This window comes from Rhododendron vialii, chromosome 8a (assembly GCF_030253575.1).
Source record: "Rhododendron vialii isolate Sample 1 chromosome 8a, ASM3025357v1".
Taxonomy (NCBI): domain Eukaryota; kingdom Viridiplantae; phylum Streptophyta; class Magnoliopsida; order Ericales; family Ericaceae; genus Rhododendron; species Rhododendron vialii.
The window spans coordinates 32,587,979-32,600,844 of NC_080564.1; the positions used below are offsets into that span (position 1 = coordinate 32,587,979).

At 40.5% G+C, this 12,866-nt stretch overlaps 2 protein-coding genes across 2 annotated transcripts; both read left to right on the plus strand.

Annotated features, from left to right (window-relative positions):
- Positions 1-1,699: 1,699 nt before the first annotated feature.
- Positions 1,700-5,257, plus strand: LOC131335460 (pentatricopeptide repeat-containing protein At1g15510, chloroplastic). The gene has a single exon (XM_058370821.1). It carries the CDS (start codon positions 1,884-1,886, stop codon positions 4,509-4,511), a length of 2,628 nt encoding a protein of 875 aa, XP_058226804.1. The 5' UTR covers positions 1,700-1,883; the 3' UTR covers positions 4,512-5,257.
- A 2,624-nt stretch (positions 5,258-7,881) lies between these two features.
- On the plus strand, positions 7,882-11,856 carry LOC131335462 (uncharacterized). Its single transcript, XM_058370823.1, has one exon. The coding sequence runs from the start codon at positions 8,370-8,372 to the stop codon at positions 11,562-11,564; it is 3,195 nt and encodes a 1,064-aa protein (XP_058226806.1). The 5' UTR covers positions 7,882-8,369; the 3' UTR covers positions 11,565-11,856.
- The last annotated feature ends 1,010 nt before the right edge of the window (positions 11,857-12,866 follow it).

Sequence of the window (12,866 nt, forward strand, 5' to 3'; positions counted from 1 at the left end):
ATCTTGGCTCTTGAATTTGGATTGCTACTTTATATTCGGCTCAAAGTGAATTCTTTACATAGACAAGACCAAGAGAATACATGTTGACGGATTGGTAAAAAATACATGTTGAAGAGAAAAAAATGGGACTATGAGTATCAGAATATATAGTACATAAATAATTATTCAAATTGACGAGGGTAAGCATAATTGAGTCAAATTTATTGTCAACATTAAACCTCTAACCAAAAAAAAGAAGAAATATAACTATTAGAAAACAATTAACTGATATGTTCCGTTGACTTTAAAAAAAAAAAAAGTCATTCAAAATTAAGATAGTTTTTTCTCTCTCGATACAATGGGTTAGAAATATACATGTGCATTCTTTTAAAATACATACAGGAGACAAAAAAAAGAAGAGAGAGATTAAGTGCTAAATGTAATTCCTATACAAATAATATTGTGTTAAATATGCGATGCACTAGTAATTTTAGAAATTGTACCATATATATATATATATATATATATATATATATATATTTAGTCTAATTTTTTTTCAATTTTTAAAACTCCAATAAAAAAAACAGAAAAGAAGAAAGAGACTTGGTTGCTTAGTTCACCTAATATTTAAAGGCATTTAATCATATAGTAGAAAAAACTAGCGTCGTTAGTGTCGATTTAACAGAATGGAAGAATCTAGACGATAGTTCGTACCATAAGGAAGGTTAATGCAATGGTCAATACCTCAAGGGAGGTTCTGCATTTGTAGGAAAATTTGGACGTGTCATGAATTTAAAAAATGTGAAATCCAACATTTGACTGAATAAACTGGCGTGGTGGAAAGTGCTAGGTTGGTTTCGAAATAAAATACTGTGTCCAAGACGCGATTTTGGAGTGCCAAAGCAAAATGAAACCGCGTGGCCATAAATAGGAAGTAAGTTTACGGACCAGGAAACCAGCCCATGCTCTAAAACATGACGCTAACGGGGGTTGGGCCGTAAGAAATATTTTTAAGGCTCACTTAGTCATATGGGTGATTAAGAGATTGTCCACTTACATTATGTTTGCAGTTGTGATTTCAAAGCTCTTGGCTTTTCCATTATCTCCATTATTTATAAGTTTAAGTTTTCATGATGGAGGGAAACTATAAGGTTTTTTGAGGAAGATTAACAGTCTGTAACCTAGCGTTTTAGTATAAGCCTATGATCTCCATCAAATCTAGGCAATCTCAAGTCATGCATAAGTTAGAAAACACCTAAATCTAGTACGTATGTGTTCGGTATTCTACTTGAACAACAATGACTAGAGGATAGTTCGATTCTATTTTCGCTGCGTATACTGATATGTGTATTATTTATCTTACATGAGCTCTATGTCAGCTTGAGGTTGGTGGTCATCGATGGTTGCGCGGGGAGCGATGAGTTCGTCGACCTCCTCCTCCTCTTCTCTCTTCGCGAGCTCCAGGGTGGGAATTGGTTTTTGGGAGGAGGCGATTCAAAATTTCCTGCAAATTTTTTTTTTCCCCTTCAACTTGACGTAGGGTCCAGTCCACATCAGCGTCTTGTTTTAGACCGTGGGCTGGTTTCCCGCTCCGTAGACCTATTGTTTGGACTTTGGAGCATGGGTTGGTTTCTTGAGCCGCAAACTTATTGTATTGTACGTGCGTTCGACATGCGATTTCGGATAGCAACGCAGACCGGACGGCTTTGCGTTGAGGCCGATTACATCCTCGCGTGTTGGAAAACGGGAGGTTGACTTTGAATATAAACTCCCGTGTTCAAAACGCGAGTTTATAGCAACAGCAACGACGTCGTCCTGGTACGGATTAGATCACCCTATCACAGACAGCCGTTAAAACACTTCAATCTCTCACCAGAATCCAACACGCTCTCTACCCACCGAAAATGGCGGTCACAGCTAAAACCCCACAAAACCCTAGTAGACACCCACACCTTCCCAATATCCTCCCCTCGAAAACCCACAAACTCAAAAGCTTAAAAAAATTCCCCCACCTCCTCAAAACCCACCAATTCTCTTTACGCAAACCCCACGAAGCCGTCGTCCTCAGCACCGCCAGCACCATCGACACCAGAGACCCCAACTCACTCATACGCCACCTATGCCTCCACGGCCAGCTCAGACAAGCCCTAAAACACCTGGAATCCGTACAAGAGCTTCGAATTCCCGTCGAGGAAGAAACTTACATCGCCCTCGTAAGTCACTGCGAGTGGCAGCGGGAGGGAGAGTTGGGGTTCCGAGTGTACACTTGTGTGCTGAGTGAGCATGCCTGGTTCGGTATCCGGCTCGGGAACGCCTTGTTGCGCATGTTTGTGAAGGTGAGGAACTTGGTTGACGCGTGGTTTGTGTTTGGAAAGATGGAGGAGAGGAATGTGTTCTCCTGGAATGTTCTTGTGGGTGGGTACGCAAAAGGCGGGTACTTTGACGAGGCTTTGAATTTGTATCATAGGATGTTGTGGGCCGGGGTTAAGCCCGACGTGTATACGTTTCCCTGCATTCTGAGGACTTGTGGAGGTGTTCCGGATTTGGGGAGGGGGAGAGAGGTTCATGTTCACGTGATTAGACATGGGTTTGGGTGTGAGGTTGATGTGGTTAACGCTTTGATTACTATGTATGTGAAATGTGGAGATGTGGGGAGTGCGCGGTTGGTATTCGATGGAATGACCAAGAGGGACAGGATTTCGTGGAACGCTATGATTTCGGGGTACTTTGAGAATGGCATGTGTAGGGAAGGGCTGGAGTTGTTCTTTACAATGCGTGAGGTTTCTGTTGTTCCGGATCTGATGACCATGACTAGTGTGATCTCTGCGTGCGAGCTTCTTGGTGACGGGAGATTAGGGAGGGTAGTTCACGGTTATGTAGCAAGAACAGAGTTCGGGGTTGATGTTTCGGTGGGTAATTCCTTAATCAAGTTGTATTCGAGTGTTGGATATTTGGAGGAAGCAGAAATGGTTTTTTCTCGAATGGAGTATAAAGATGTGGTATCATGGACGGCCATGATTTCAGGTTATGAGGAGAATGGATTGCCTAAAAAAGCTGTGGAGACTTACATTAGGATGGAACTGGAAGGTGTCAAGCCGGATGAGGTTGCCATAGTCAGTGTTCTATCAGCCTGTGCTTCGTTAGGTTTTCTTGACATGGGTATTAAGTTGCACGAGCTTGCCAAGAGGACAGGACTAGTGTCGTATATTATCGTTGCAAATGCTCTCATTGATTTGTATTCCAAGTGTAAATGCATAGATAAGGCATTAGAAGTCTTCCTACGGATTCCTCGTAAGGATGTGATATCTTGGACGTCCATCATTATTGGGCTCCGGATCAACAATCGGAGTCTTGAGGCTTTGGCTTTCTTTAGGCAAATGAAACTCAGTCTCAACCCCAATTATGTAACCTTGGTCTCTGCCCTCTCTGCATGTGGTAGGATAGGAGCTTTGATGTGTGGAAAAGAGATCCATGCCCATTCCCTGAGAATTGGATCAGGGGTTGATGGGATCTTACCTAATGCTATCCTAGACATGTATGTAAGGTGTGGAAGTATGGGACCTGCGTCGAACCTATTTAACACGCACGAAAAAGACATATTCTCGTGGAATATTCTTCTTATGGGCTATGCCCAACAGGGACAAGGTCTACTTGCAGCTGAGCTATTCGATAAAATGACTAAGTCAGGGGTTGAACCGGAGGAGATAACGTTCATTAACCTTTTACGTGCATGTAGTAGGTCTGGTATGGTAACCGAAGGGTTGGAGTACTTTTACCGCATGAAACATAAGTACTGCATTGTCCCAAATTTGAAGCATTATGCTTGTGTGGTGGATTTACTTGGTCGTGCGGGACAGCTGAATGATGCTTATGAATTTATTCAGCAAATGCCTACGGACCCAGATCTGGCTATTTGGGGAGCTTTATTAAATTCATGTAGGATTCACCGGCAGTCGGAACTTGGGGAAATTGCTGCTCAGCATATATTAGAAATGGATGAATTAAGTGTTGGTTACTATACTCTCTTGTGTAACTTCTATGGTGGTGATGGTAGATGGGATGAAGTTGCGAGATTTAGAAAGATGATGAGAGATAAAGGGCTAACTGTTGATCCTGCTTGCAGTTGGGTGGAAATCAAGGGAACGGTCCATGCTTTCCTTAGTGGCGATGATTCCCACCCTCAGATACAGAAAATAAATGTAGTTTTAGAGGGATTTTATGAAAAAATGAAGGAAACTGGTGGTGTTGGAACAAAAAGCAGTTCTAGAAATGGGGTTGAAGATTCAAAAGCTGAGGTTTTTTGTGGACACAGTGAGAGAAAGGCGATTGTGTTTGGGCTCATAAATACGGTTCCTGGGATGCCCATTTCGGTTACGAAAAATCTATACATGTGTGAGAGCTGTCATAATACAGTCAAATTTATCTCTAAGGTAGTCCGAAGAGAGATTTCTGTTAGGGACACTGGAAATTTCCATAATTTCAAGGATGGAGTCTGCTCTTGTGGAGATGAAGGTTACTGGGGAAAGACTTGAATGATGAAACGGAACAAAAGCTGCTTTTAACTTATCATGCATACTGATTCTCAAGAAAAACAATCCATGGTTGTGGGCAGAGTGTTCTTATAACCCCTCGGCTCAATCTTAACCAACACGAAACAGGAGAGCTGCTTTTCCATTTTCTTACTTTGGCGCCCACTGATTGGCAAAATATGATTGGAATCTTGCGGCATAGTGCTATTTGAAACTTAGCCAGCTGGAAACTCTGCTCCATGAGATTGAGCTAGTGAAGACGTAACAACAGAAGCAGGAGAGGGTTTAACTTTTAAGTGGAACAATGGCACGATAAAGGACAGCCATTTGTGAAGTTTGGGTTCAGTCACGTGGTTTTCCGTTCATGTATGCATCTAGAAAGATTGCATTCTTGGACTTCCCGACGTGGGAGGAATTGAACAAAACTGTAATCAACTGGGGAAACAAAACTGTAATCAGCTGGGGCTAGCTCAGTTAATCAAAATCTTGTTCTGCTATGGGAGTTCATGCGTTCAAGTCTTGCCATGGGTAAGATTTTCTATCCCAAATCTACAGCGTCCTAATGTACCAATAAAACCCGGAACAATGTAACTACTAGCTAGATATGCTATTCTGATGTGCCACACTGCCTCTGTCTTTCATAAAATTTTGTAAACTTCTGGCCGGAAAATTTAGTGTTGAAATTAGCTTGTATGGGCAAACTGGTGCAAACTCAGTGTTTATAAGATCAGTTTTGTACTTTGAACAAATCTAACAGTCCCTTTCTTAGTCATCTTAATCTTGAGCACGTCATCATGGATGATACACGCATCGCTTATAATCGCTTCCCGGTAGTTCTGGATTCTTTAATGTCTATTGCTGCTATCTCTGTTCTCCTTGCTACTATCTTGTTGACATGGTTGCTGCTGCTTTTACTGTTGTTTAATGCACGTTCTCCGCTTATGTTTGGACCCCTGAATCAAGCTCAGTCAAGCCCATCGGTATTGATTTTGATCGTCTGATCAATCACGTGACTACCGTCATCCAATCAAACAAAATCTGCAGATTCGGTGGCTCTTACAAGATGAACGTTTCAAAATATTAAAATGGGTACGTAACATGCCTACGAATTCTCAACCACACCCTCTAGTTTCAATGGACTTTGACAGATGCCAAATACTAATAATTTCAGGTCCTAGTCCTGAAATCTGTAATCGCACATGTATAGCAGAACGTGCGAGGGGGTGGTGGTTTTACTTTTAGCCAATCAATGGTTAATTAAAATTAAGAGGTCAAACTAGGCTAAACGTGATTGTTGGCTTTTTTGCCTTTTTGGTCCCCAAAATATTAGCGAGTTGCCAATTTGGTCCCCAATGTATGAATTTAGCCAATTTGGTCCCCAACGTTTAAAATGTGTGCCAAAATGGTCTTTCTCCCCAACGGCGTTTGCCTCTTCCGTCGAAAGGGGGGCATGAATGGTATTTCACCCATGCACACGTTTCCTTCTCATGGAGAGCTTTTTTCGGCCAAATGTCATCCCCCACCTCTTATATAGATTGTAACACTCAAAAGAAAAAAGAGAGAGAGAGAGAGAGAGAGAGAGAGAGAGAGAGAGAGAGAGAGAGAGATTTTGTTTACCCAGGATTTTTTTGTCGACTTATTTATTTTGTCTTTGTTAAAAAAAAAATCACATTTGTTAGTCTTTCGTCAAATTTTTGAGGATTATTTCTTCTTCATGACAAGAGGAATTTGAAAAGTAAAAAAAAATTACAATCAAACCCAATCTTTTTTTAATAAAGACAATAAAAAGCCGATAAGCCATTTTTTTTATTCTTTATTAAAAAAAATAGATTTCGATCGTAATTTTTTACTTTTTAGATTATTCTCGTCATGAAGAAGCAATATTCTCAAAAAATAGACGAAAAACTAACAAATGCAATTTTTTTGTCCAAAAAAATAAGCCTTTTGTCTTATAATGCCAAACTAGGCATAAGTTACGTGTAAAGGGGGTGAAATACCATTCATGCCCCCCCTTTTGACGGAAGAGGCAAACGCCGTTGGGGAGGAGGACCATTTTGGCACACATTTTAAACGTTGAGGACTAAATTGGCTAAATTCATACATTGAGGACCAAATTGACAACTTACTAATACTTTAGGGACCAAAAAGGCAAAAAAGCTGTTAGATGGATAATAATGTCACTATTGAAGGCTATAACATCGCCGTGTTTAATGGGCTGGGTTTCTGCAATAGTAATCTATGCATATTTTCCAGATCCATTGACTTTGGGTGCATGTGATGTTGAATGAATTCTAGTGGACCGTGCGACAAATTTCTCAGAGTACGAACATGGATGAAGTACTAATGGGCGGATGAGCAGGGATGATTGTTTTTTCGATATATATTTTCTTGTTGTCTATGCTATACGTTCGCTTATCAAAGATTGAAATTTTGCATCCGTCCTTAGGGACAAGGACTGCTGTTTGGGTGTTGGGAGGATTTTTTTATTATACTTACAATATTATTATATGATGACGAGATCCGTCTTATGTTATTTTTTGAATTAATAGCCAAATCATGGGATTTATTTAGTGTTTTTCAAGTGCGATCATGCAAAACATCATTAAAAAATTAAGATCGATCGGATCAATTTTAAACAAATTAATAGAAATACTCCATAAGGACCACTCCCTCCCATAATATATTTTCAAAGTCTCACCATGCGACGTTTCTATAGCCATTATATTTATTGATTCAATGTAAATCTATCTTCATAAATTTTCCTTAACCTATAGAACGCATTTATCGTGAAAATAACTATGTATTACTAACTGCAATCTATTAAAAAGTTAGAAGCATTATTCAATGTAAATTATAGAGGGGTCAGGTAGTTTTGAAATCAGAAAGATTGCCTAAACCCGAATAAAATCCAGAAGATCGAGTAGTATGGAAAAATATCAAATGGACAGAGTTCCCTTAAGATCCGTTTTCGGTTAGAGTGTGGATAAAGGAAAAAAGAAAAAAAGGAAAGCCACCACTGTTTTGCTAGTCCTCAAACAACGTCTTCCTACTTCTGTGGTATTTTTGAAAAAATTGCACTATCTTTTAATCGAATATGGAGTATAAAAGATCTATTTCTTCTTAAAAAAAGATTTCTGTATAATAGTAATTCACGAAAGTAAAAATACTGTAAAAAATAAGTAATATCTTGAGATGTCCTTTTTTTTTTTATTAGTAAATTTCTTTGAGATGACTTGAATGGAGCAAATGAATTGTTAAAACATCACTTCCATCGTTTAGGACATTTTTGTGTTACTTAAGGAACCGGGTTGTTTTTCACGCGTAATTACGCAGTTAAAAAGCACAAAAGAAATCTTTCTTCTTTTTTTGATGGAAAATAGACCAAAGAAATCAGTCGATTATCACTCTCTCCCACCACCGGCTCCTTTCGCTTTGACTTCAACTTCACGCTTTTCTCCTCTCTCTCTCCTCTCTCTCTCTCTCTCTCTCTCTCTCTCTCTCTCTCTCTGTGATCCGTGAACCCAACCAGATTGAGTTCTGCTCCTTTTGAGTTGCATGCTAGGAGACTTGTCCAATCCATTTGCAGGTTAGTCTTCTTTGTATGTACCATGTAATGTTTACCACCAAATCAGACTTAATGTAATCTTGATTCTGACTGTAATCTTTAGCAATCTTTCCTTTGGTCTTTTTCCATTGGCATTTGCTTTTTTCAAGTTGATTTCTCACTTGGGTCATGGCCAAAAACTGAAAATTTGCATACCCATTTGAGCTCATAGCATTTGATTGCCAACTTCTGTAGTTTTAGTTGGTGGGTAGCTGAGAGATCTTGAAAAGATTGGCTAGGGTTTAGAATCTTCAACCATGAAGAATCTAAATAGGGGTGTCTCGACTAGGAATTTGGTTGGTCTGTTCATGTTGTTGTGCATTGGCTTCACAGATTCATACAACAGAGATGCATTTTCTGACAGTAGAGAGGAACATTCTGTGACCTACACTTACGACCGGGTCGATGAGGTGAACAAACAATGTGCCTTTGTTTTAGCCTCTGCCCCTGAGTTGAAACCTGATGATAATAGAATGTATGGTATTAAGGAAGAGCTGTCTTTTATGAATGGAGACTGGTGGCAAGAAGTCAATGGGGCACCATTGATACCATTTGATGACAAATATGTTACAGACAACACATCAAGTGTCCGATCTCAACTGAACTTGTTATCTTTCTGGGTTACCGATGTGGATCGCTCTCATACATCTAAGAAATCAGTGAGTGTCAGTGGGGTTTTGCATATGGGAATTACACTAGAGGGCTTATTCATTCAAAGACCTTCTGAGAAGAATCTTCGTTTTGACATGTGGCCCGGTCATTCTCAGCTCTCAGTTCGTTTCCAAGGAATTTACACCGAGTCAAAAGAAAAGGGTGGGGAAAGAGTCATGTGTTTGCTTGGGAATGCAGTCTTGCCTTCTCGGCTACCTGACTCCACTGATCCATGGGAATGGGTGAAAGAACCTGGTTACTCAAATCAACCACCTCTTTTGCAAGACGACCAAATTTTGCTTGTTCTGCGTTACCCAAAGACATTTTCCCTTACGACAAGAGGAATAAGAGGAAGCATGAGAAGTTTGAACCAAAAATCAAACCTCAAGTACTTCGATGAAGTTCACATCTCTTCCTGGTTGGGCACTTCTTCAGACTACGAATTTGGCTCTGAAAAGATTGTGTCCGAAGCATGCGATCCGTATCCTTATCAAGATAGCTTGATGAAAGGTGGCATTGATGTTTACAAAGGCCTTGAATTTTGTTCAATTCTCGACCGGTTTAATGGAGAAGCAATAACTGTGGCGCCAAACTGGAAATGCAGCGGAACCGATGACTTCTGTACTAAGTTGGGTCCGTTCGTGTCCAATCAGGGGATTAATGCCACAAATGGAGGATTTAAGGACGTTAAACTTATCTTGCAAGATGTTCGATGCGAGAAAGGGAATTTAGATGATGATGCTGACTTTTCAAGGGTCTCTGCAGTTTTTAGAGCTGTTCCTCCATTTGAGCACCAGTTCAATGCTGCACAAAGGACTGGACTAAATAACATGACTCTTTCTTTGGAGGGAGTCTGGAAGTCTTCCAGCGGGCAGCTTTGCATGGTCGGGTGCCTTGGAATTGTTGATGTAGAAGGTAACGGATGTAATTCTCGGATTTGTTTGTATATTCCTCTCCTGTTTTCCATACAGCAACGGAGTATAGTCACAGGGACTATATCGAGCATTGACAAAAGTGCCAAATCGTACTTCCCTTTATCGTTTGAAAAGATGGTGCGAACCGCAGAGTTGTGGGACCAATACAGTTCTGCCCATCCTTATTACAGCTACTCGAAAATTGATTCAGCTGGTGTAGTGCTCGAGAAGAATGAGCCCTTTAACTTTGGGACTGTAATTAAGAAGTCATTGTTGACATACCCAAAACTGGAAGACACTGGAGCAATTGCAGTGAGTCTGTCTCTTCTATCAGAAGATCTCACCCTTCATGTCTCAGCATTTCCTGATCCGATCCCTAGTTCTCTCCCCAATAGAACTGATGTCCAAATGGAGATTATCTCACTTGGTCCCTTGTTTGGCCGATTTTGGTCTCCACAAAACGGCACAACCTCAGAGGAGAGTCCTTACCACACTAAAGCAGAATACACAGAAAGTCAGCTTCTCCTTAATGTATCGGCTCAACTCTCAATTAGTGGAGAACCCTACAACAATGTATCATTGCTTTTCCTTGAGGGCTTGTATGACCAGCACGTTGGAGTGATGTATTTGATTGGTTGCAGGGATGTTAGAGCCTCATGGAAGGTTCTACACGAAAGCATGGACCTTGAATCTGGGTTGGATTGTTTAGTCGAAGCGGTTGTGTCTTATCCGCCCACATCAGCTAGGTGGTTAGTCAGTCCAACCGCTTTGATTTCCATATCAAGCCAAAGGAACGAAGATGACCCACTTTATTTCAGGCCAATCAAGCTCCAAACTTTGCCAGTTATGTATAGGAAACAGAGGGAAGACATTCTCTCTCGCCGTGGTGTTGAGGGGATCCTCAGGGTTCTGACACTCTCAGTGGCAATTTCTTTTATTTTGAGCCAATTATTTTACCTAAGAGAGAATGTGGATTCTGTTCCATTTATTTCTCTTGTAATGTTAGGAGTTCAAGCTCTGGGGTATAGCCTTCCGCTAATCACTGGTGCAGAAGCCATCTTTAAAAGATTGGCTTCAGAATCTTATGACACCCCTTCTTATGAGCTTGAGAAGAGTCAGTGGCTCCAAGTAATTGATTACACTGTGAAGGTTCTTGTGCTAGTTTCGTTTTCGCTTACTCTAAGGCTTGTTCAGAAGGTGTGGAAATCACGGATCAGATTGCTCACACGGGCGCCACTTGAACCTCATCGCGTCCCAAGTGAAAAGCGGGTACTTCTTATAACCCTGATCGTGCATTTAATTGGGTACGTAATTGTTCTCATTATCCATTCTGTGAAGACCAGCCAGAGGCCACTGCGGACAGAGGTAGTCGTAGATTCTATGGGAAATTCACAAACACTGAGGCAATGGGAAACCGAACTAGAAGAGTATGTGGGTCTCATTCAGGATTTTTTCCTGCTTCCTCAAATTATAGGCAACTTGATCTGGGAGATCCATTGTAAACCACTCAGAAAGCTGTACTTCATGGGTATAACAGCGGTCAGAGTTCTCCCTCATATTTACGACTGTATCAGGTCTCCGATTGCTAATCCCTACTTCTCCGAGGAGTACCAGTTTGTGAATCCGAAGTTTGATTTCTTCTCCAAGTTTGGGGACATCGCGATTCCTGTGGTGGCAATACTTCTTGCAGTTACAGTCTATGTTCAACAGAGGTGGAATTACGATAAGCTCAGCCAAAAACTTGTTGTTGGTCAACGTAGGCTTCTACCTCTGGGGTCCAGAGTGTATGAAAGATTGGCTTCTTCCAGATCGTTTGAAGCAGAGCTTGTCTCTGGTGTCAATGATGATGCTACTCGCAACAAAGGGCTTGATGATGCCGATGTCTGAGTGAGGTTGTTGCGGTAAACTATTAACTCAAAGATTGGAAACATAAATGCTTGGTAGTTGTTTTGTTGTTGTTTTACTGTTTAATCCATACGTGTTGGCTATTCGAGGAATTACTGTAATCAGTTGTTATCTTACACCTGCTGATTTGTTGTACCTCGGATGTTTTTACTTCTTTTAGAACTCGGCTTCCTTCATACGTGTTAGTTTGTATTTGAGATTTTGGTTCTCTATTTTGTTGACAACGTTGAGGTGTCGTTGTTCTCTTCAATAATATAGTGTTTATTTTGTAGCAGATTGAAGTGTTTTTCTTGAAATCTTTCCTCCATTGAACTTACCCATACTTGTTCAACATTCTGAGCTTGTACCTGCTGCTTTTTGCTCTTTAGTACTTGATCTCCACAAGTGGACTTGCATTTTCAGCATGCACCTTATCCTGTACCTGCTGCTTCTTGCTCTTTTAATACTTGATCACTACAAGGGGACTTTGCATTTTCAGCATGCAACTTTTCGAGCAACATAGACATATCGTATTACTCATATACTGCCTTTTCACTATGTGCCTTATGACCAGTTTGGAGAATTGTTTAGTTGCAATTTTCAAATTGACGAAGTCAATTTCCCAGCACAAACTTTGGATGACCGATGACCATCCTTTCTGACAGTTAATAGCCATTCCCCACAGTAGACTTGCCAGCCAACTTTGGGTTTGTGCTTACTTTTTTTTTTTGGAACAAGGTAAATCCTACTCTACTACTTATCTAAGGGAAATGGGATGGGGCTGGTGGGGTTTGAACCCTTGCTAGGTACAAGGACTAGGAGTATAAGACAGCTACCACTTGGTTGCCGCTCCATTTGTGGTAGGAGCTTACTTTGTTATGAACTATTTCATGAAGGTTTTGCTACTTCCATTTGAATATATACACTAACATGTTTCTCCTGCATAAGATGACATATCTAATGTACTAGCTTCTATGTTTTTCTTTTTTTGGATAAGTGTACTAGCTTCTATGTTATACAAGAGGAAACCTTATTAATATGTGAAAGTAGAAATCCTGGCTCCATTCGGTTATCCTTTTTTAATTTCAAGCTAATTTACCCAAAAAAAGAAATCTTGGCTCCATTGTGCATGCCTATATTGGATAGACGGGTACACGTGTTAGTTGTAAGTGTGTGTTTAAGTGTCGGTCTCAAGGACACGGAGGTACGCCTTGTATTTTATGGGATAAATAGGGTAAACAAAGTACCCTAGGACATTTCATCCATAATATAAGCGTTTTTTTTTTATTTTTATCGGCGACATAA